The 22,729-nt window shown below is 32.2% G+C and overlaps 3 protein-coding genes across 4 annotated transcripts; all 3 read left to right on the forward strand.

Moving 5' to 3' along the window:
* Window positions 1–4,475: 4,475 nt before the first annotated feature.
* On the forward strand, window positions 4,476–5,532 carry LOC117214177 (protein UXT homolog). 2 transcript variants are annotated; one of them, XM_033460049.1, is made up of 2 exons: window positions 4,476–4,802; window positions 4,970–5,532. In XM_033460049.1, exon 2 carries the CDS (start codon window positions 4,981–4,983, stop codon window positions 5,413–5,415), a length of 435 nt encoding a protein of 144 aa, XP_033315940.1. In that variant the 5' UTR covers window positions 4,476–4,802; window positions 4,970–4,980; the 3' UTR covers window positions 5,416–5,532. The 2 variants fall into 2 exon arrangements, with proteins under 2 accessions (XP_033315940.1, XP_033315930.1); XM_033460039.1 differs by having other exon boundaries at window positions 4,478–4,761.
* A 217-nt stretch (window positions 5,533–5,749) lies between these two features.
* LOC117214136 (cysteine sulfinic acid decarboxylase-like) lies at window positions 5,750–11,104 on the forward strand. Its single transcript, XM_033459971.1, has 6 exons — window positions 5,750–6,103; window positions 6,769–7,015; window positions 7,897–8,104; window positions 8,184–8,560; window positions 9,894–10,085; window positions 10,840–11,104. Exons 1-6 carry the CDS (start codon window positions 5,832–5,834, stop codon window positions 11,011–11,013), a joined length of 1,470 nt encoding a protein of 489 aa, XP_033315862.1. The 5' UTR covers window positions 5,750–5,831; the 3' UTR covers window positions 11,014–11,104.
* A 1,278-nt stretch (window positions 11,105–12,382) lies between these two features.
* Window positions 12,383–21,236, forward strand: LOC117214169 (elongation of very long chain fatty acids protein 1-like). Its single transcript, XM_033460027.1, has 8 exons — window positions 12,383–12,704; window positions 13,312–13,360; window positions 13,940–14,130; window positions 14,311–14,391; window positions 14,458–14,620; window positions 15,708–15,847; window positions 20,200–20,390; window positions 20,971–21,236. The coding sequence occupies exons 1-7, from the start codon at window positions 12,555–12,557 to the stop codon at window positions 20,362–20,364; spliced, it is 939 nt and encodes a 312-aa protein (XP_033315918.1). The 5' UTR covers window positions 12,383–12,554; the 3' UTR covers window positions 20,365–20,390; window positions 20,971–21,236.
* The last annotated feature ends 1,493 nt before the right edge of the window (window positions 21,237–22,729 follow it).

Genomic DNA, 22,729 nt, shown 5'->3' on the forward strand with positions numbered 1-22,729 from the left:
GAAATTTCAGTGCAGGAAAACCATGAGAGTTGGTCGGTCGGTACGAGACGTATGAAAGCGTTGCATCGCCTTAGCCGCAGTATATTTCTGCATTATATAAGCAATATAGTCCTTAGTTTATACCTGGGACGCCGCAGTTAAACGTTGCGAAGACTTTTATAGGCCTATACGTGAATATTCTCGTGCATATACCGGTTACAACGCCTGGCGTGTTTCCTCTTCGACGCAGATATACACATTTATACACGTGCGTCCTTGTGTCGTCGTTTCTTGTCAGCTTCGATGGGAAACATATTCGCTGTGAGATAGGTGATTGCTCGGTGTCGGATAACGAAGTGTTAACCCTTCACCGGTAGCATATATTTTTTATGACGACCAAACCTCGGATTCCCACGTTGTTATCTTGATAAAGAGTCATTTGATTTTCAGTATCGCGTAATATCTCCGTTCCCCTCCAACTATAAAACATCGAAGTTTTATCAAAAACTGAATGCCTGATATTCGTTCTCCGACTCCTTTAGAAAATGAATACATCTACGCAGAAAATAGCGTTCCTAGTAATTATCTATAGTTGTTTAAATATCTACACGTCGATTTTTCGAACAATTTGCATTATTCCATCTTTCAGAATGTCGTTTCGTATTTTATCTGAATTAATGGCTTCTCGTGTCGTGATAAATGTATGCGAAATGTATTAACAAATTTTCCTTTTTCTAGTTCATTCACTATAGCGGCCAGAATCGCTGCTATCTACCATCCACATCATCTGTCATGGTATACTTTATGATAATTAATTGATTTCCGTATCCGTAGTTATAAATATAGATTTTATCAAGTTTCTATGCATAATATATTACGATATTTTACTAGAATCGGTGACTCGCGTATGCGAATGCTATATGCATATTGTCTTGAATCTTGAGAATTGTCTTAAGATCTGACTGTGAATGTTACATCTACGAGAAGCACTTTTCGTTGCTTCATTTTTCGTGTTGTTCCTGTTTAGTATAGTATAACGTTACTATTATATAAACTACGTAATATAACATAGTATAGTATAGTATACTATACAATGTAGCCATTATAATAGAGATACTAAAAGCTCTGAAATTACATTTCTTAAGAATATTTCGTACATTTTTTTATATTACCTATATCTTGTAGAGTTCTGAAGATTTAAATGTTCTATAAACGAGTAAATATCCGCAATCTGGTTATCGCAATTCACGACATTATTGATCATTACGGTACATAACTTCTAATTTGTACAATAATTTACTAATTAATAATGTCAGCGAATTGACAAGTGACAAGTTACAATTAACAAATACGTGTCAGTATATCCTACGTAAAGAAGGAGAGAAAAATATTAAATGGCTGTTATCAATTCTTCTAAATAGTTAGTTACCAATAAGATCAATCTTTCTTGTCTACGATTTCATATCCCTAAACGATAATGTCATCTCTAAGGAAAGTAGCCCTTCAACCTGGTTATTATCTTAATTTTCTTTTCGTTTCTATCGCCTTATAATTACATCGCTCGATGCTCATTCCCATTAAATTAGCTGTCAAAAGTACACTGCCTGTAAAATGTACCATGGAGACCAGTACATATTGCTAATTCATCCTCTGATATACCGGACGCGATTTTACAGCGTACACTTTGCCTGTAACGCGTATGCAGTGTACACCTGCACTTAGAGTTATTTAAATATAAATAAAATATCGAAAGTGGTAACGTTATTAAATATGCGAAAGCAGACAAATCCATTCATTAATGAATTTAACGGTACTCCATATACTTTGAATAATCCAAGATTAAATAACAAAATTACATGCAATAGGATAAAATTACATCGCATATTTAAAAATATTGTACGTTCCAAATTCGGTTTTCTTATTACGTATTATGATTCACCCTATAGTACGCCGAACGCGATGTTTTGAAACTCCTCTATAGCTTGCTATTTAACCGACCCTCATCCTCGACATTGTCAATAAAACGATTCATTCTTTTACCATTGTGAGTATCTTATAGTCACGGTCAAATTCAACACAATATACGCATCGCTTATTTAAAAAGGAAACAGCAATCTCACCACGATATAACGGAGACTTCGTTTAAAATTTATTTGTCATGCTAGCAAATTGCTTCGTGAATTAATTAATTTACTTGAAGCTGCTTGATTGGCCTTCAAACCAGAACTCACAACAGACCTTTTATCGTGAATGCCAAATTATTATCTTTAAATATATATTACGCTACTTCGTCCTTTTTGTCAATACAACAAATATGTTCGAATTCTAATTCTACGTATAATTCAAAATGTAATTCTGTAATTCTATAGCATTATCATTCAGAATTTTTCGAGTATGTAATTGTACGATTGAAAATTCCATAAGTCCTCGATTTTACAGTTCAAAATCCTGTTCATCTACAATTTAGACTCGCACATTCGTCCTGTGCATAGGCTAAATAATAAAAAGTACATTGCAATCATATATCCTTGGTCTGAATTTTCGAAAACTCCGACCCCGGTGAATTACCGCTTGACTTGTCGACAAAAATGGATACATATCCTGATACAAAAAGTGAACAAGGGGTAAAGTTATCAATATGCATAAATGGTCCTTATTTCACCCGAAGGTGATCAAGATCCATGCAAGCTGGTTCAGCTTAGCACGCTATTAAGTTGATGGAATTTCTCGAGAATCGATGCTTGTTCGCCTCGATGAAGGCTAAGTAACGTAGGAATACCGTTTAAGATTAAACAAGATCAAACAAAGCATTTTATAATGTGCATCTTCGAAATTAAGAAATGTTTTTACTCTATTATATTGCAGTATCTCTGTTCTCGAGCCGATATTATACGAAATCACTAGATTATGGCTAACCAACACGTGCAACAACTGCCAACATACATACGTATAGGATTCCTAGATGAAATCCGTGGCTGTGGATACGCACCAACGCTTACCAATCTTATACTGATACTGTTGTAAGATTAATTTGAGTATTTCGAATCTCGATAGCCTTGAAGAATCTCAGAAGTATTATAGCGTGCAATTCTTCGTATCAATCATCGTTGCGGAATGCTATTTATTATTTATTATGATTCTTCCCCTATCAAGATTGTTGCAGAAGGAAAGAGACCATTCTTCTGTCGTTTGAAGTTTTAAAGAACTAACTGAAAGAAATATTTTGCGTGATGAGTAGACTGTGGATTTGTATGCATTTATGCACAATCTAAAGGTACAGAAATGTACAGAATGCACGTATGATACAAAAATATTGTATGATATTATTATTAAATATTCAATGTAGAATACTCGTTCTGATATTTAATAAGTGAAATATATGTCTGCTCGTGCTCTATTTCTCTACTAATAAGTTTGGTCGCCAAGACCGTTGCGAATTTATGCAATTTTATATGCTCATGGATACAACTGGAGAAATAGATGTTATGCAAATATTTATTTAACACATTAAATATCATAACAAGTACTATAGATACGTGTAGGGTTGTTGTAATTATTTAAGAAGTTGCAAGAAGGCGGCGAAGCTTTTTGAATAATTACTAATAATTTCTACACGAATGTTCATTTTATTTTAAAGTTGCTAAGATTCTTCCGATGAAAATGAGTCTAAGAACAATATACATAAATCAGACTACTTTTAACAGTACACGGAATATGGAAATGAACAGCTTCTTTCATTGCTCCTCCATAGTGTTTTCTGAATTGCTGATTGTAGGAATTATCTGCGCGTGACTGAATTTATAGTACGATCAGATGGGCAAAGGTAAGCGTGATCGCAGCGCGATCACCGGCAACTATGTTAATTTACATCACGTGCTATCGCGCAATGACACCATACGGCCATGGCACTCCCAGATTATCGAATTATCGAGTCAATTAATAAAATACTAATATGGTGTAATGGTGGTAGTTTCTCTTTGGAGGTCGAATCCGAATTATTAAACCTTCGTTCCAGTCAATTCATACATTTTAATGCAACCCAGATATGCGCGCACTATAACGTCTACTTGTGCCTTTATTTCACGATGATAGTGTCTTTAATGGGACGATAATACGCATCGAGGATTTCCCGGCGATTTTTCTATTTCCTAATTCGACGACAAGTGTGGCATATAGAATCCTGATAAATATTATATTTAACAAATTTAATCATTGGAAACATTGAAATCGTCTAATTTGTAAATATTCGTAATTTAATGTACTGCAAAATAATTTCTATATGGATAATTCTAATTACAAATTCAATTATGAATAACAGGATTAATACGATGTGCAGCATGAATAATTCTAATGTTATTAAAAATAACCATTTTCTACTTTAATTTATCTTAATCTTTTCTGTAAAAGTTACAAGAAGTATTTTGTATAATTTTTTTAAATATAATTTTCTCTTTTTGTGATAGGGACCTGTTTTACCATTGAGACTGTAAGAGTTCCCGACATCTTCCGCTAGAAGCACATTTGGCGCACTTTCACGAGCGTATAATTAGATGTGCTTTGTAAATAATATAATAGTGTATTTTATTCGAATAGTGTGTATTTATATAATTTTTGTGTCTCCGGAATTTTTGGTATAAAATACTGCATTGTGTGCGCGTAATATAATTCGCAATTGTTTACAATGTTAGAATAAAAGCTGCTAGTTGATTATGTGTATATTAACCTCAATACTCGTCGATATTTTATTTCTGTATGCGATTAATTGGACATAAATAGCACAAAGTGAGTGTTTTGAAAGGATCTATTATTTATATTTATTTGTAGTAAGTGTATCTGATAATAAATTGCACTTTTTGTGCATAATGATATTCTATGAAATTATCATAACCTATATTCTATATACTTACACTATTTAGTTTTTTTGATATTATGAAGTTTATAATAATATAGGATGAAAATGGAACATTTTTGTAATTTTTATGTCGTCCAGGTTGCTCAATTATGAATCCTGATATTCAGGAAAAGATTTTCAAGTTTGAAACGTTTGTCAATGATGTGTTGAAGAAGGATCTTGCTATATTAGAGCAGAAACTCGATACTAAGAATGGAGAAATTGCAGAGTTTCTTCAGTTAAAGGGTATGATAACTACCATTCGAAACAATGGCTTTGATAAAAGTGGCTTTAAAACTCAAGTAGATATTGGACAAGGTTTCTTTATTGAAGCACACATTCCCGATGCTTCTACAATTCTATTGGATATTGGTTTAGGGCATTATATGGAATTTTCTTTACACGATGCTCTGGCTGTTATCAATGTTCGAATTAAACTACTGGAACAGCAAATTAAACATTTCCATAAAGAGATAGCCAATACAAACGCTCATATCAAACTAATTCTCCTAGGCATTAGAGAATTGCAAGGGTTTGATGACTGAGTACAAAGCATATTTTGTACTGTGTAATTTTATGATCTTTCATGTATACATATTTCTCTACTAATTTTTGTACATATTGAAGCTTTAAATAAATGTCAAACGACATTGAAACACTTATTCTATTTTTTGAAACTCTTCATTTCCAAGATCGATGACGTTAGTCAATCACAGCGAGGCTAGTTTGCATAACGTATTCGCGCATTTAATCCAATGCAAATCGTTCGCTATGTCCCATCAACTTCGTACCCCGAATACCACTCTTTTGTTTCCTTGTTAAGCGCAATTGCGTAAATTTGCGAGGACCTTGTGCCTCGCTTATATATGATAGGGGCCAATCGCGAGCGAATCAGTACGTTTTTCGCTTCAACTTTGTTTTCTCATTTCACTACGTTTTTTGGCGTGAAGCGTTCATTTTAATGTCTGATTGGCGGAGCACACCATGCATCGAAAGGCACAAAGAATTTCTCGAGAATCTTATCACAACCTTGATCGATTGCACCTTCGAAAGTGTGTCCCGTGAAAATCCTGTATCGAGATGGAGAGAACCGGGTCATCTGCGGGATATTATAAATCTTAATTTGCAGGAAGAGCCCCGTAATCAAGATTGCCTTCTGGAGGTCGCGACTAAGGTTTTTAAGTATAGCGTTAAGACAGGCCATCCTTATTTTATGAATCAGTTATTTTCTGGGTGAGATATCGATAAGAGCATAAGTCTCGTTTCGAATAGAAATCATTTTAAAAATTATTTATAATTTGCAAAGAATTGGATAATTTGATCAAATGCTTATGAAACATATATTCTAACGTCTGAAATTCTTTAATAGTACATATTATTATTTGTATTATTTTAAATCTGAAAAATTTATGAGTCAGATCTGAATAAACAAAATCTAGCACCTTTTATAAAGTGTTCAATTATATTACATTTATGAAATTTTCTTTTTTCCTAATAAAAGTTCAGGTGCAAATAATAAATTAATTTTTAGTATTAATTAAAATCTGTGCCTTTTGTATATTAAGACTGTATACTAGAGAAACAGAAAGTTATGGTCAATGATTTTTAAGTATATCTACTTCCATATTGCATGTATGTTAACGATACTTTGAATTTTACTTTTAATATTCGCAAAAGCACGTAACAAATCGATGTGTAAAATAATTTTATGTATTTGAACATTAATATTACGATTTGTTTTATTTCTTATAAAATGTGATTAAGACTTCGAATGACATTTTTTGCTAAGGTTTAATTATTAACATGAATAATTAAACAATTTTGAACGTAACTTTGTTACTTGCTGTTGAAATTAGAAAATGTAATGTATACGCGTTATTGGATAAAAATTGATTTAGATTGGATCCATACGGTTTAGCCGGACAATGGCTCACAGACGCGTTGAACTGTTCAATGTATACTTACGAGGTGGCACCGGTCTTGACATTAATGGAAAGCACCGTGATTACAAAATTATTAAGCATGTTTTACAAGGACGAAAATGGTACTACTATCGGAGACGGTCTTTTCTGTCCAGGAGGTTCCTTCGCTAACGGTACCGCCATTAACTTAGCTCGATTTTGGTTCAGGAAGAAAGTTCAATATGTGAGTAATTATTACCATAATAAACAGCGCTGATATCGCATCGTTTGGTTAATGTAGCAATAAAACCATATTCTAAATTATTTAACAGTATTGCCTGATAATAACCGTGGTATCCATTGGAGATGCAGATTATTGGTCATAAGATTGTATGATAAGGCGGAATAAATGGAACAGGTTTTTTCACGTCCGTGATAGTCACTAATTTTGTAATAATAGTTCTTAAAAATTATAATTTTTTTGTACAGAGTGAAAGATGTACAGAGTGTCTCAATAATTCTGCTACAAAACCATATCTCCGTTACTTGCAATGATGAATTAATTAGTTGGTTCGAAGAGAACACGTTCGCTGATGCGAGACATTCTTTTTCATGATCATATTCTTCATTAAGTATTATGTATTTATGTTTGCAAATGCTTAATTTAACAAATACTTTAATCTTATAAAGTTTCGCATATGAGAGACAAGGAAAGATACTGAGTAGTTTATTATGTCTCGCTGTCTTTCAAATTTGGTGAAATTAGAACTAAAATAACTTTTATAGTAAGCATTTCAGACACAGGTACCTTAATCTTCTTGTACAGGGAATACAAAAAACGCGGAATATAAAATATAGAGAATACAAAAACGAGACACCCTGTATATGTATTTTTATCTTCGACGTTTCACTTATTTTATATAATTTAGAATTTTTATCTTCAATACATGTAAGCTATAACAACGTTTAATAATTACAATTAATGGCTTTAATGCAATAAAAAATAACATAAAGTACATATTCTGAAATTTTTTTACGTATTTATGAAGCTTTGTAACTAACATTTCGGATTTAATATCTATACTCTGTAATAACTAATATTCATTATTTTTTTGTGTGTTTTAGAACAAAAATATACCATCTATGAAGCTAGTGCTTTTCACGTCCGAAGACGCGCATTACTCGATTTCAAAGTGGGGAAACGTTTGCGATATAGAAGTTGTTCTCATAAAGACTGATGATTATGGCAGAATGGATGTCAGCGATTTGAGATTTAATATATTGGAGGTACAAAAAAAGAGAAATTATCCATTTTGTGTTACTGCTACTGCAGGTTCGTTGAACGATAATGTAACAGAGATATGTCATATAAATACACGGGTTCAATCGCTAATAAGTATGTTTATTTTTAGGAACGACGGTTTTGGGCGCGTTCGATCCATTGATCGAGATTGCAGATACTTGCCAGGAATTCGGTATGTGGTTACATGTAGATGCAGCCTGGGGAGGCGGTTTGGTATTTAGCAAAAAGCACAGTGTACTTTTAAGAGGAATACAAAGAGCAGATTCTATTCTATTTAATCCGCACAAACTGTTGGCCGTTCCTCAACAATGCTCCTTACTTTTGTCTAAACACAAAAGCATTTTTAAGGAAGCTCACTCTAAAGAGGCTCCTTATCTTTTTCAAAAAGATAAATTTTATTCTAGAGATCTAGATGTTGGGGATAAGTATTTGCAGTGTGGACGCAGACCAGATGTGTTGAAATTTTGGTTCATGTGGCAGGCTAAGGTAATTCAGGAATGAAATATTTGGTTTAACTTATCTTTGTTTTTATAAAATCATTCAGTTTATATCTAGTAGATAATTTCTGTTCAGAGATACTCTTTCTTCGAACTCCATGCAAGGTTTCACATGCACCGAACACAACATAAGTCCTACTTGTATGATACATAGGTACCTGTTCTTCCCTTATTAATCTTTAAGTGTTAACCACTTATGCAAATATGTGAAAAACTAGCCTTGGTAGCACTTTTTCCCCCGGTCTTCCTATAATTGTGCATCTTGTACTTTGTGGTTTAAGCAAGTGCTACGATGCACTCCGTATGAGATAAGGGTCTGTATGCTATGTTTCAAGTGTTTACCAGTATACTTGTGCATATATTAACTTCCCCTGTTAGGAACGAAGAATGTTCATATTGCATCTATCTCAGTGCATTTTCAAGATCATAAAAGAATCTCCTGAAATTCTCAAGAGAGTCTGACGATAGCAGTGGATTTAGACGAGTAACTTTCAAAGTTTTCATCCCTCACTCACACATATACATATTATAATATTCTTAATATACATATATATATATTAAAGATTTGAATAATAAATTATTAAATCATAATACTGATGTTTGATAAATGCTTAACAAGTAGCATTCCAATCTGTATTATAATTCAGATTTTATTCTCAGTGATTCTATCAAATTTAACATGTCTTAATTGAATCACAGATAAGACTAAGACAGAATGTTACTATAGTTTAGTGTAACAGAGTTTTGACTACTAGTATTTTGTACTTATTCACAAATGAAGTTGTTTTACTGACTGCTATGACATTCACCAACATACATGTCAATAGAAAAACTAACGTGTATCTATACTCTCGTTTCTTCTTTGTTGGAAACACGTAAAAATTTTATTATTACTTTTTATTTGTTAATAGAATATTACTAATGATAATTACTAGAAAATATATATTTTATTTCGTTAGTTATTTCGAGATATGTGCATAGTTCCTTCTTTTGACACGCCACAAGAATTAAATGAATTGTGATTCATCAATACATCTATGTAATTATCAGAAATTTATTAGTAATAATACGAATTTGTTATTAATAGTAGTTACGTTATGGTATTAGTAGTTACGTATTAATAGTAGTTATGATTTAAAAGTACCATGCTTAGGAAACATTAATGTTTTCTAATATAATCAAAGAAGAAAAGTTTAATAACTCAGTAATTCTTGCTTTCTTGATATTTTTTATATTATATAAAGTCGAAATAATTTCTGTCATCATTTATTTATTTCTTGAGAATTGAATATATTACAGAACTAATAGGAAATTTGTTTCAGGGTACTTCAGGATTTGAAAAGCATGTTGATCATTTAATGAAACTTTCAGCTCTCTTTAAAGAAGAAGTTGAGAAAAGAGATGGCTTTAAATTAGTGACGGAACCGTGTTTTATAAATGTGTGTTTCTGGTTTATTCCACCATATCTAAGAATTCAGAATTCAGTTAACGATTACAAGAAACGATTAAACGAAGTAAGTTGATTAAATTTTTTATATTTTCATCGTAATATTTAAATACTAAAAAATGGGATGTCTTAGAACGATGAAATATTCAAATATAATGTATAGAAAATTGTTATACATATATACATATTTGTAATACATTTAAACAGTTTTTTAAAATATACTTAATGTTTTAAGAAAGTTTAGAATTACTTTAAATGTGCATTTCATCTAAGTTCTAAACCTTTTTTTATAATATATAAATTAAGTGGCCGACAATAAATAATGTTAACAAACTTTAATTATTTATATAAATGAATCGTAAAATGAATTTTTCAATTTTACATACAGTTTGCAAATCACTTTCTACAAAATGGAATTAATACTTTTTTTTTATATATATTGTATTAGTGATATGTTTATAAGAACAGTTAAATTGCAATTATGTTGTATGAGATCATTAAGTACATATTTCGTATTTTTATAAGTTAATTAAAAAGTATGATATCGATGATAGGTACAATAGAAATCTGTACCTTCTATGGTAGATAAGCAGTCTTATCCTTATCAGATAAGAGATAAGAATTTCATTTTATAACAATCATTTCGCTTTTACTAGCAGTTAATAACTGACAACCTAGAAATATGTATGTATCTAATATTGATTACCACTCCTATCGAACAATGTTTATTCTCGAAGTTAAATCAATGCATAAAGCTTAAAATATTACAAGGATAATATGTCACAAAGATATATTTAATAAAAATTTATTTATTTTAATAGGTTGCACCAAAGTTAAAAGAAAAAATGATCAAAAGGGGTAGTTTGATGATCAATTATCAACCACTGCACGAAAAACCGAATTTCTTCCGTTTTGTTATTCAGAATTCAGGCGTAAATATAGAGGATATTCTCTACGTCTTTGACGAAATGGAAAACCTTGGAGAATCTATGTGATAATTTACGGTATATGCATAACTCAATGTTATGATCTTCTAAATGGTTTATATATAGTTCTTATTTAATTATATTGCAATTCAAACAAAAGGTTGTGCCGTCATATTTTTATTTCCATTTCACCTGTCAATTTGCGTTTCTATAATACGGTTCGCTATAAAGCTAAAAAATTGATTCTTTGTACGCTGTAATTAAAAATGTTGTATCGTGTTTGACAAATATTCCGGCGACAGAACTTTATCAGGTTGCCTCCGAAAGAACTAATGAATTCCAGCCACGAAAATCAATTCGTCTCGGTTAAATAGGCGAAACCTGGCAGCAGGTCGATCTGATTAAGGAAGGGACTGCTACTAAATTTCTAATATCAAGATACGAAGTTAATTGGTGACTGCCTTCGTTGTAGATCGTAGAACAGCGACTTACCGACTAATCCTGATTCAAGTGACAGCATATCGAGAAGCCCTATGTGTATCTATAATACTAAGTTTGTACTATGTGGAGCATACAAACTACTGTTTGCAACCATCGTAGCACAGTTTTTTCGTTTGAAATCAACAGAATCCTTTGACGCTTGATCTTGTCGAAATGGAACGATTATTAGTACTGCAAAACTTTTCTAATGATATTTTCATGTAATGTTGTATAGTATGTCATGTAATGTTTCATGTATAGTAAATGCTTTACTATATCATCTTAGGGAAAGAAATGGACCGGTAATTCCATTAATTCCTTGGCGTACAACATCATTATCGTTTTATTTCAAGTGCGTTTTCATTGTTCATATTTGCGTTTGATTCGCAATAAGCCGTGTTAATGAAATAATGTTTAATTACCAGTATCATTGAATCATATTGGGCAATTTTAGCAAACAGTATAAAATATCTGTATGCATAATTAATTATAAAAGCATGTGCAACGATTAATAGTCATGAAATTTTGCAAAACCGCGGTAACTTATAAATTGTAAGATTAAACGAACTTGTGTTAACATAATACTGACAAAAGCCTATTACACGTGTCAACGCTGGTTCGTTCTTTAATTTATCATTTCATTTCCAAGGAACCATATGATATAACAGAAATAAATTTACCTAATATACGTATAATCGTAATCCATCTTTATCCTTTTACATTACAAATACTACCAACGTTATTAACTTAATATTGTTATTAAAGTATTCATTACGAATGCATTTTTAAATCATTTGTTTCACATATTCATCTATTTTAGATTAGCTACAAAACATAAAACTATCGTTATGTTATTATAATTCTAACAAAAGAAAAAAAAATGTAGGAGAGATTTCTTTGAACCATAACTTCCATATAACTTACTAAATGTTTGTTTAAATTTAGTTCTTTCGTAGTTTCAACATTTTATTTTAATGATCTATTTGTAAGCAATATTTCCTGTTCTACTAGTCTTGAATGCGTTTCTTTATCGTATTAAAATAGGGTGTCCGAGAAACCCTTTGCAGGGAACTGTGCTTGTGTGTTACGTTCCTGTTCCCGAGTCACTGCTAGGGGTGCTTGCCCTGCGGATGAACTTAGACAGTAGGTTGCCGCCACGAAAGACGGTGTTAACGTCGATAGTCAGTCACTATTCGAATCGTTCAGTAACCCGAATGTCAGTCGATATCTTCAAACTCGACGGCCAAGATGGGAAGGCTCTCCCAATTCATGTGCCACAGGTATTGCTTTTTTTCTCTTATTTCTGAAGTCTAATCGACAGTAAAAATTTGTCAAAGCCAGTTACACTTGTCAAAAGTAGTAGTTGTCGAAAATTTCAAATTTATTTCGAGTGAAATAATATCGTATAATTTTGGATAAAAGTTGCGTGCCGATTTTTAAGAAATCAATCGTTCGAACGAAGTGTTATTATTCGGATTATAAGTAAAACGTTGGGAATCGTGGCGAATTTAATTATCGTTGTTGGGACAACAACGTATTTAGTTTTGTATTTATTACTGTGATTTTCGAATATATTTTCATTTTAAAGGAAAGTATAATTCGATATGATTAATTCAATATGGTGATAGCAGTGGTGATAGTAGGTTATTCGATCATTGACATTTAACTACATCAAGTACAATCATATACATACAAATATATCATAGTACAATACAAAGTCATTACTCTATTTAATGTCTCTAAGCTCGTACTTTTCTTATTTCTGTGATGTTGTTGATTGTTTTTCGATTAATAAACTAGCTCGTAATTTTTTCGTTCTACAGGATTGTACTTGATTTTTCTAATTATTTGTAAGATCGTCTGGGACATTTTCTTTGTTATTTGCAGAAAGTGGGATTCTTAGAAACGTATCGTTACATCATGGAAGATGCAGCAGGTTAGCTTCCTTCGATTTAATTGAAAACATAGAATATTTTAAATACCGTGGGATCTCGTTTGACCGACTTGGCTTGACTCGAGACCAAAGTAACCTGGATATCGCCTGGATATGCTAGAAAATTGCCACGAGTGTTCTTCATTTTATGAAATTTCACTAGCATTATAATAAAACACGGTTGTCGTGATTATAGTGACAAAATTTATATGTAAAACTTACAAGACATTTATTTTAGACATGTACTTGGCAAAAAATTAGTATATACGGTATGAATAATTATTTTAAACATATAGCTAATGTTAAAAAATGCCTCCATTAGATATCGAGTAATACTAACGAAGTGGATAATTGAATGAATAATTATTTAAATAATTTTGTGACCTCCGCTCAATGGGGGCTCCTTTTTGGTTTGTAATTATTTCTAACTTATTATTAAATGTAGCTGAATAGCGAATGTAGGGTTGAAATCTCAAGTTGATAATTTCAATTTATTAGATCTGTATTTTATGATATATACATTCTATAATTAAATAGCACTGTATATTATATTTTATAGCCTTTTTGAATCCTCCGTTTTAGATTCCAGAGTAGCAGATTGGTTCTTAATGGGCAGTCCATTTCCATTGCTAGGAATTATATTTCTTTATCTGCTCTTTGTTCTTCGTTTTGGGCCTTTATTTATGAAAAATCGAAAACCATACAATCTAAATAAGTTTATGATTTGTTATAACATCTCTATGGCCATCGCGAGCGCAACTGTATTTTACGGGGTGAGTTCATCCGAAATAACTTACTATATCACGTTCTATTCATCCGAAATAGTCTAATGTAATAGTTAATTGTTGTTAATTAATAATTTTCATATAATTTGGAAAAATAACTTATTCCTTATCGTCGTTACGTTACCATTACTATTCTTCAAACCGATTAATATATTTTTATATTTAAAGCTACTTACCTCGGGCTTCACCACTAAATTCTCTCTCGGATGCGAGACTCATGTCATTTCAAACGACCCTGACTCTTATCGCGTAAGTACCACAGTCATTAAACAAACGCGAATTTCGATATTACGAAAGTTATGTCGTATTTAATAGACGGCTCGATGGGTGTGGAGGCTCTTAATGTTGAAAGTCCTCGAGTTGAGCGACACCGTTATCTTCATTCTCAGAAAAAAATACAACCAAGCGTCTTTTCTTCACGTTTACCATCACACGTCGACCGCTTTCCTTTCGTGGATAGCCTGCAAATTTGTCCCAGGTAAATCTTTAGACATACGCGTAAATTTACCTGTAATTTCAATTTCATACAAATGATTGTGCTCCTTAAATATACGTATAACAATTGAAGGGTTCGCGACAAAAGCGATCCTGTCAATGTTGGTTTTTCCTCAAATCTCGTAACAGTAACAAAGTTAGTAATAAAGCAGACGAAGTATTATAAGTAAATTGTATAAATTACGAGTCATCCGACTACTCTATTTGTAAACAAGAAATCTATAATTTGCAATTTGCAACTCGTCAACTCATTATACAGGGTGGTTGGTAACTGGTGGTACAAGCGGAAAGGGGGTGATTCTACGCGAAAAAAGAAGTCGAAAACAGAATAAAAATTAAAAAAAAATTTTTTTCTTTTTAATTTTTCCATCGAGACAACGATCTACAGTGATACGTTCTAGATCTACGTTATAACGTACTGCACGCGTACCGAGCAAAAATTCAAAGTCGATTTTCTCGAAAACAAAGCCTCGAACGAAAAATTGTTATTCTATATTTTCGACTTCTTTTTTCGCCTAGAATCACCCCCTTTTCGCTTGTACCACCAGTTACCAACCACCCTGTATATCGTTAGGTGAGAAATTATTACGCAAGCGTATCTTAATTCTTCTAACTATATATTATTTGTCGATTCTAAAGAAAGCTAACGAATATTCCTTCTAGTCATCGTAATTTCTTTATTATCGTTGCTACTGTATAATCGCCGATTTCAAAAGATCTCATTATATTTGCAAATATTACGGTTCCCGTAGTTATCTCTCATAGCTTTGTAAATGGTTCGCGCAAACAATTTCATTTCAACTATTACAGCACACCGAGCTACCCGAAAAAGACTCGTATGAGTGGAAATTAAATTGCGCCACGACGTATCAAATTTACCTATTAAGCCGATGCAAAATGGCCATGGTATAAAACACAGAGGAACATGTACGAGCGAATTTCCAACAGTCGTAAATAAAATTCTCCTCTTGCAAAAAATTCATTGCGCGACCATGTAACTTTGTTACAGGCTTCCAACTATTTTCCATCCCTTTCTTCCGAACGTGTTAAACGCTCCTTGTTATTTACAGGCGGCATGTGGACGTTCACGATTATGCCAAACTGCATCGTGCACGTGATTATGTACACCTATTATCTGCTCGCCTGCTTGGGCCCACAAGTGCAAAAGAGGATCGCGCCTTGGAAACAATATATTACGGGGTTACAAATGGTACGTTCCCATTTTCTATCTGACTCCGCTATCTGCCATGCTACGTACACATGGCCCGCAATGCATATATCGTCGGCGGTGTTTCGTTGCGCTCGCTGAATTGCCCTGCTGGAAGCGTTATTCGCTCATTTCACCGCGCACCGTCGCGTATCGCGTAATCGCAAAATTACATTCGCTGTCCTGCAGCGAATTTTTTAAACGTGAAATTGCTATTGATGTTCGACCGTCGCGACCGGTTATACGCAACTGGCTAAGTAAATTAATCTATATAAGCGAATAACGCGGTGTAGAAAATCCCGATCCACCGTGGACAATTCGTTGATCGATTGGTGAAACTGTTTGCGAAACTGGTCGATTGGATAATGGTAATAGTATAGAGTTGGCGTCGGTGCGACGGCGAGTCAATGAGAACAGGGGGTGGAATTTATGATGCGTCGAGAAGCTGCGAATCCGTGTCATTCGAGGGATTCGATGTTAGTTAGAATTTTATGATTCGGAATAGTTTTTATGAAAAAGCGCGTTGTATCTCGACCTTATTTGAAATTCTAATTTATATTTCGCTTATGTCGAAGCTGCAAACGATTCTCTATTTTTCTTATTTACGAACGTTACATTTCCTTCGCGTCTCTTTCCTTACATTTTTCCGTACTTTTTCTACTTTACCCGATCATTACGCCATTATCTTGTCAGAAATCATTTTTTAATCTTTTACTATTTGTTATCCCTCTTGTTATCGTGCATTTATGAAGATAAAGACGTACGTATTAATTGTACGTAGTTGTACCTTAACTCACGCCTTTAATATTTATTAGCCAACTTTTATTCGACTTCCTATATTTCTTCTCTATATATTCTTATTATTATACATTGTATTATAATACAATATTGCATTCTTTTGAAGTAAACTTTGATTAAAATTTTAATGAATATTTAATGTTACCATTGTCACGTATTCTACGTGTTATACACATCTCTAAACACTGCTTAATTATTTAACGCATAAAATTATTATTCACGTCGCGTCGGTATAACGTAAAAACAATTACTTTCAGTGTAATATTTATACGAGAAACGATATATTCGTTCAGAGATGTATAACAGTCTTAAAAAAAGATTGATCAACCGGTTGAATGGTCGAGAATTCAATATGCTCTACCCAAAGCAATCGTTATAGTTGCACTGAAATTATTCTTTATATTTTCACTGACGTGCCAAGAATCATAGACGAAATGCATATAGTCATAAGATATAAATGTCAAAAAGGTTTACAACGCTTGCAGAGTAAGGAAGTATCGGAAATAAATCACGTTTCTGTGCAAACCTTTTTGTTTTATCTGGAATTCATCTGAATATCACGTAGCATGAGTTCGACGAAAGCAATTTTGTATAATAGTTCTAACGTTTCATATCACAGATTTTGATTTTTGAATAAAAAAGGCAGGATCATTTCGTAACGAGCAACTCTCTTTGCAAGAATTCCTCTTCGTTTGCTTGTCCATTAAATCAGTTTTTGTAAATGGAATATATGCGAAAATAATGCGACTAAAATGACTGTTTTTTTTTTTTTTATTAAAGTCTCGAAAATCAGCCACAAGTCATCGTTCGATATGATTGAGATTATCGATCGTTCCGTTTCTTAGTTATCGAGCGATATTTAAAAATGAATTTGATAAATTCACATTTCAATTAAATTTGTAATGCGTGAATCAATATCCGTTTAAGATCGAGTGAATTATTATGCAAACGCATAATTTTATCTACTAACCCTTTTAGTTACAGTAATTCTTTTCAATTATATCAACTTTAAATAAACAATTACGAGTTTTAATTTCCTGCAATTTTCTAATTTCACATCGGGTTCGTTCGCACTTACATTAGAAGATTTTCTTAACCCATTGGGTTGATTTATTCAATAAATTTTATTCCAAATTTATCATGTTCGTTCACGAAGTTTCATCCTCCTGCGGTTTCCTGATAAGGCATCAGTTTCGTCAGCACGTGAGTCTATTTCTAAAGACTTTGTAATAATGCATCCAGTTGGTTTTCTAGTCGTCGATATTTCCAGCGATTTCTATTTCCATCCATTAAATTCGGTGTTCCATGATTTTGGTCAAATTCTTTCGTAATATATTGGCAAACCGTACGAACTGTTTTAAAAAAATGAAATATCTTTGCGCTTTTAAACATTTTAGACCAATTTATTTTGAATAATGCAAGAAGTAATATTTATAAACGTTGGATAGGTTCTAAGGATATATCTTTTACTATAGAATTTTAATAATGGTGCTACCTATACGGTACCGTTAAATCGCAAAAGGTTAAAATATTTTCAGGGTCCTCTTTCACAGTAATTTATTAAGCAATAATATTAGTGAATTGAAGAGTTATAATACAAATTATTCGTTACAGTATTCTATTCTACAATAATTTTACTCCTTAATTTGCAGCTTGTACAATTTCACGTGCTTGATTAATAAAGTCACTATGATACAATTACAATTTATTAATAACTTGTAACTTATGAATTATCAAATTTTGTTAACAGTATTATGTTAGTTGAATCGTACAGGAATTTATAATATCATTATAATATTTTAAAATTCAAAAACTGATTTAATTCTCATTTATTGTTAGTGACGATACTTGTCAAAGATAAAGAGACGACAGCTGTCAGATTTTTCACTGATAACATCATTATTTTCGACGAAGTTGTAAAAAGAAAAATTCCTAGACATCTTAATCGAACAATACCGATAGTCAAATACCGCGTTGTTATCTGTTATCGGCGTGCTCTTAGCTAAAGTGATTGCGCAATTGAAAATTTCATTCGAGTCACCGATTAAACCAGAAATCGTGGAAAAATGGATAAAAAGCTGTTCGAACTCCGTTCGAGTACTTTGGGAAACAATAAAACGCGGCCACGCCTTCGACCACCGAATCTCCATTGTTAAGAGATGCAATATGTTTTCGTGGACGAGAACGAAAAAAGAAAAAAACGTAGGTATTCGTTACGAACAGGTTGTCGAACTAGGTATACGTATGTATAGGGTGTATCAAAATAGTTAAGCAAAAATTAGAATACGGAATGTTAGACGGAAAGAAAATAAGAAATTTTCACATTATAGATTCTAACGTCGATAATTTTGATATCCGAGAAAATTATAATATTCAGCAAGAAGAATATCACAATTCGAAAATTAATTTAATATTTTTATAAATAGTCGATAATAAAGTACTCATAAAATTCCTATCAGAGTGACAGTGTCCTGTCACAATAACAAGTATACGAAAAACTAAATAATGCCAGAAAAGAAACATGCTTTTACCGATATATTTTGCAAGAAGATCATTCAGATCCCTTAAAAAATATCTTAGCAAGATTATACAATTGTCATGAAAAATTAGAAATTGATCTTAACGAGATCTTAATCGTTCTTATATAGTTCTAGCGTTGAACGTTTCTGTCCAACATTTTTGACGTAACCTGTATGTATGTTTCGCGTTTAGTCCGTATATTGGCTCGCATTTGGCTTGCCTAACTCGATAACCGGGTTTTTGCACTGGGAGTTGAAAGGGTTGTAAGTGCCCGATGTGGAATTACACGTGTACTGGCGGTGATTCGATTTGCGTTTCGAGTCCCGGCAGGAAACAACGGGTTAGGCGCACGGGAAAAGGGGCGACTGTTGGGGCTTTTTAATTAAATAATCCGTTGGTGAGTAACTTTTATTTCTCCGCGAGATATCTACACGACGATTTATCGGGTTACGCGGTCATTTAATTTCCAGTTGAAAACGTTTCATGCTGCGACGAGTGGAACTGCAGCTACGAATAAAGACAGACTAGAGTGTCATTTTACTTACAACACGATGAGAGGCCTTATTAAGCTTTGTCGTGCATGAACAACGTTGTTTTTGTTTCACGCTACTACTTCGAAGCGACCATTCGTTGCGATCCTATCGTAGGATTCCTTCTTTTCTTCCTTTGCCGCTCTTTACATTCCAAATTTTATATTTTACTTGAATAGAAAACTTTTAGCAAAAATCTTCGATATTAGATCGTCCTACACATTCGTGTCGTGATGCTAATACATATACGTGATATCTTCATATAGTTTACACATCTAATTTATATATCTAATATAGTTTATGAACACAGTGATAAGTAGGCTGCGGTAGACTACAAAGATAAAGAGACACGTTTCATCTACTAAATATTAGATACAATAAATATATTAGCCATTAACTAAACCTTAAATGAACAAATTTTATTCCATATTTTGTCGCACCCTGTATATAATCCTTAATTATGTGTATCACGTCAAAAGTAAAAAACGTTTTCTTTTATGATTTCAGTTGCAGTTCATAATCATGATATGTCATATGTTCCAAACTTTGTTACCTACTTGCGAGCCAAATCGGAAACCAATAGCTTATATCTACATGTCGCAGATTCTTGTCATGTTTTGCATGTTTTGCGATTATTACAAGAAATCATATCTGCGAAAAAAGACGGAATAGAGATTTAGAGTGACACAAAAGTTGGGGTAAGTTACGATATATCGTATAATACGTATTTCTTTTTTCTTTCTAAACAGAATTATTCCTCCATTAAAATTTTTTGCATCAACAAACTATCGAGCATTTACATAAATTTCTCAAATTGTATCATTTACAAATTTTATATATCTGTCTTAATACAACAATATATTTTAGAGAATTGTATTCATTGCTGAAAATAATTGGTTTTAATAGGATCGTTTCAGTAATTATACAGGAATACCGTTTCAATCGAATATTCTTAGTCAACCAGAAACATATTTACATTATTCAGCCTTTGTTTCACGTGCCTGTATTACGACTCAATTAAGCATAGAATTATAATTATTCGAAAATGATATTCCAATCGTTATTATGGCAATAAATTTTCACCAAATTTGCCAATTATTACTCCATATATCGATTATCCTGTAACTCTTACAATTATTTCATTACCACCAATGTATCGATTACGGTGTTTTAATTTTGCTAGAGTATCAATTTGATATCAATTAATCGCCACAATAAATTCATACGCATGTACCATAATGACCATTTCATTTGAATAGCTGCCTTTTATGCCGGCAGGTGATTTCGGATTACACGCTGTTCGAATGCTTCCTTCAAAATCGTAGAATTCATCATCGAAGAGGCGTCTCTGCATAAACATAATTTCATGGATAATTAAAATGAAACAATCACGGACGATTACGTTTGATATACCGCACTGGTGGAACGTATTAGACAGAATATATTAGCACAGGATACGATATAAGATCAAAATTCTTTGTCTTAAATGTTGCTTTACAAATATGTATACTGCTTACTGCGAAAATGATTAATTATCATCAAAATTAATATTTTAAATCGTACGTATTTTAAATGAATCTTTCAATATATCGAATTCTTTTTGAAGAGGTTTAATGAAATATGTAGACACAAAGAATTTAAAATATACAAAATTTTTAATAATCACTTATGCTAATTGTTATAATTAGTCAAACATAGATGGATTTTACTAGTAGTATGCAGTTTTTCAATAAAAAAATGAACGATATCTAAACATTTTATTTTTGTTTCCACTTGATGAAGGGCGAGCAAGTAGACACGTCGAAAAGTAAATTATCTAACTAGTTGTTAAATGTACGATTCGAGTATATACACAGATTTTTAATTACGTTTTTCGTTTTCAAAAACAACAAACTAAATACAGAACGTGTATGGAAGGATTTGTGTTTATAATATTGTTGGGTACAAAGAGATTGATATAAACGACGCTGCTCGGCTTTGTTAGAAATAAAATTACTTATGGATGTTTCAATTAATTAAAGCTTAATTATTTGACATTATTTTTAAACGAACAGACACACCAAAAAATTGATCAAGGTATAGGAAGTTCCCATCAATTTATATCAAAGTGTAAGACAAAGATACGACGTAGATGAGCAAGTAGGGACAGACTACCAATTGTCAGACGTAACCTGTAATCAAATAACGAGAGCTATAACTTCTGAAGTTTTAACAAGTCTAACGAGTTGAACGCATGTTTCGATTAAAAGTTACTTAACTTAATAAGAAAATATAAAATTTCTCGGAAACAATATCATGTAAATTGCTCAAATAACTTTTAATTCATTCCTTCGGGAAATAGAAACTTTTCTTTATCCCTTGCAGTAATTCAACTACTTCTCCATGCCACTAGAAAGTTTAACGAATGGCCCAGTACTACTAACGCAGTGTTATCAATCAACTTTTAATAAGCAACTTTCGTAATCGTATGTGAAAATTGAAACTATGATATAATTTTTCATATTATATCTTAATCATTATTGAGCCTTAAAGGCTATGTAAATTTTCTTTTAGCATTATCGTCCCATTGTAAGACTATAGCGATGTTATTTGTAATTATCCCAAATAATACCACTCTTTACTATTTCGTTTAATACCGAATAATAATAAAACACTTGTATTTGTTGATTTTATTGGTTTTCACGATTAAAAAACAGCACTGAAGTGAAATTTCGTTCATGATAGCATAAACGTGATTTCCTTTAACAACAGCCTTTAAAAGTTAATATTAATTACCTATAAATACGTTAACAAATAGATCGACGGTATAATATTTTGATAATGACAATTTATTAATAATAATTAAGAAATAATATAGACACAAGACTATGTAATAACATATTTCCAATAATTACTTTTTTCAAACTTGTTTTTCGTTAACTAATTGTATCTTTTCCTTTTTTTTTTTAATCATTACGATGAACCATTCACGATCAATGTATAATTTCAGTTAAAAAAGTGAAGATGACCTTAAAATCTCCGAAACTGCTCCAGATGT

This window comes from Bombus bifarius, unplaced genomic scaffold (genome assembly GCF_011952205.1).
Source record: "Bombus bifarius isolate JDL3187 unplaced genomic scaffold, Bbif_JDL3187 scf7180000007970, whole genome shotgun sequence".
In the NCBI taxonomy this organism is placed as follows: Eukaryota; Metazoa; Arthropoda; class Insecta; order Hymenoptera; family Apidae; genus Bombus; species Bombus bifarius.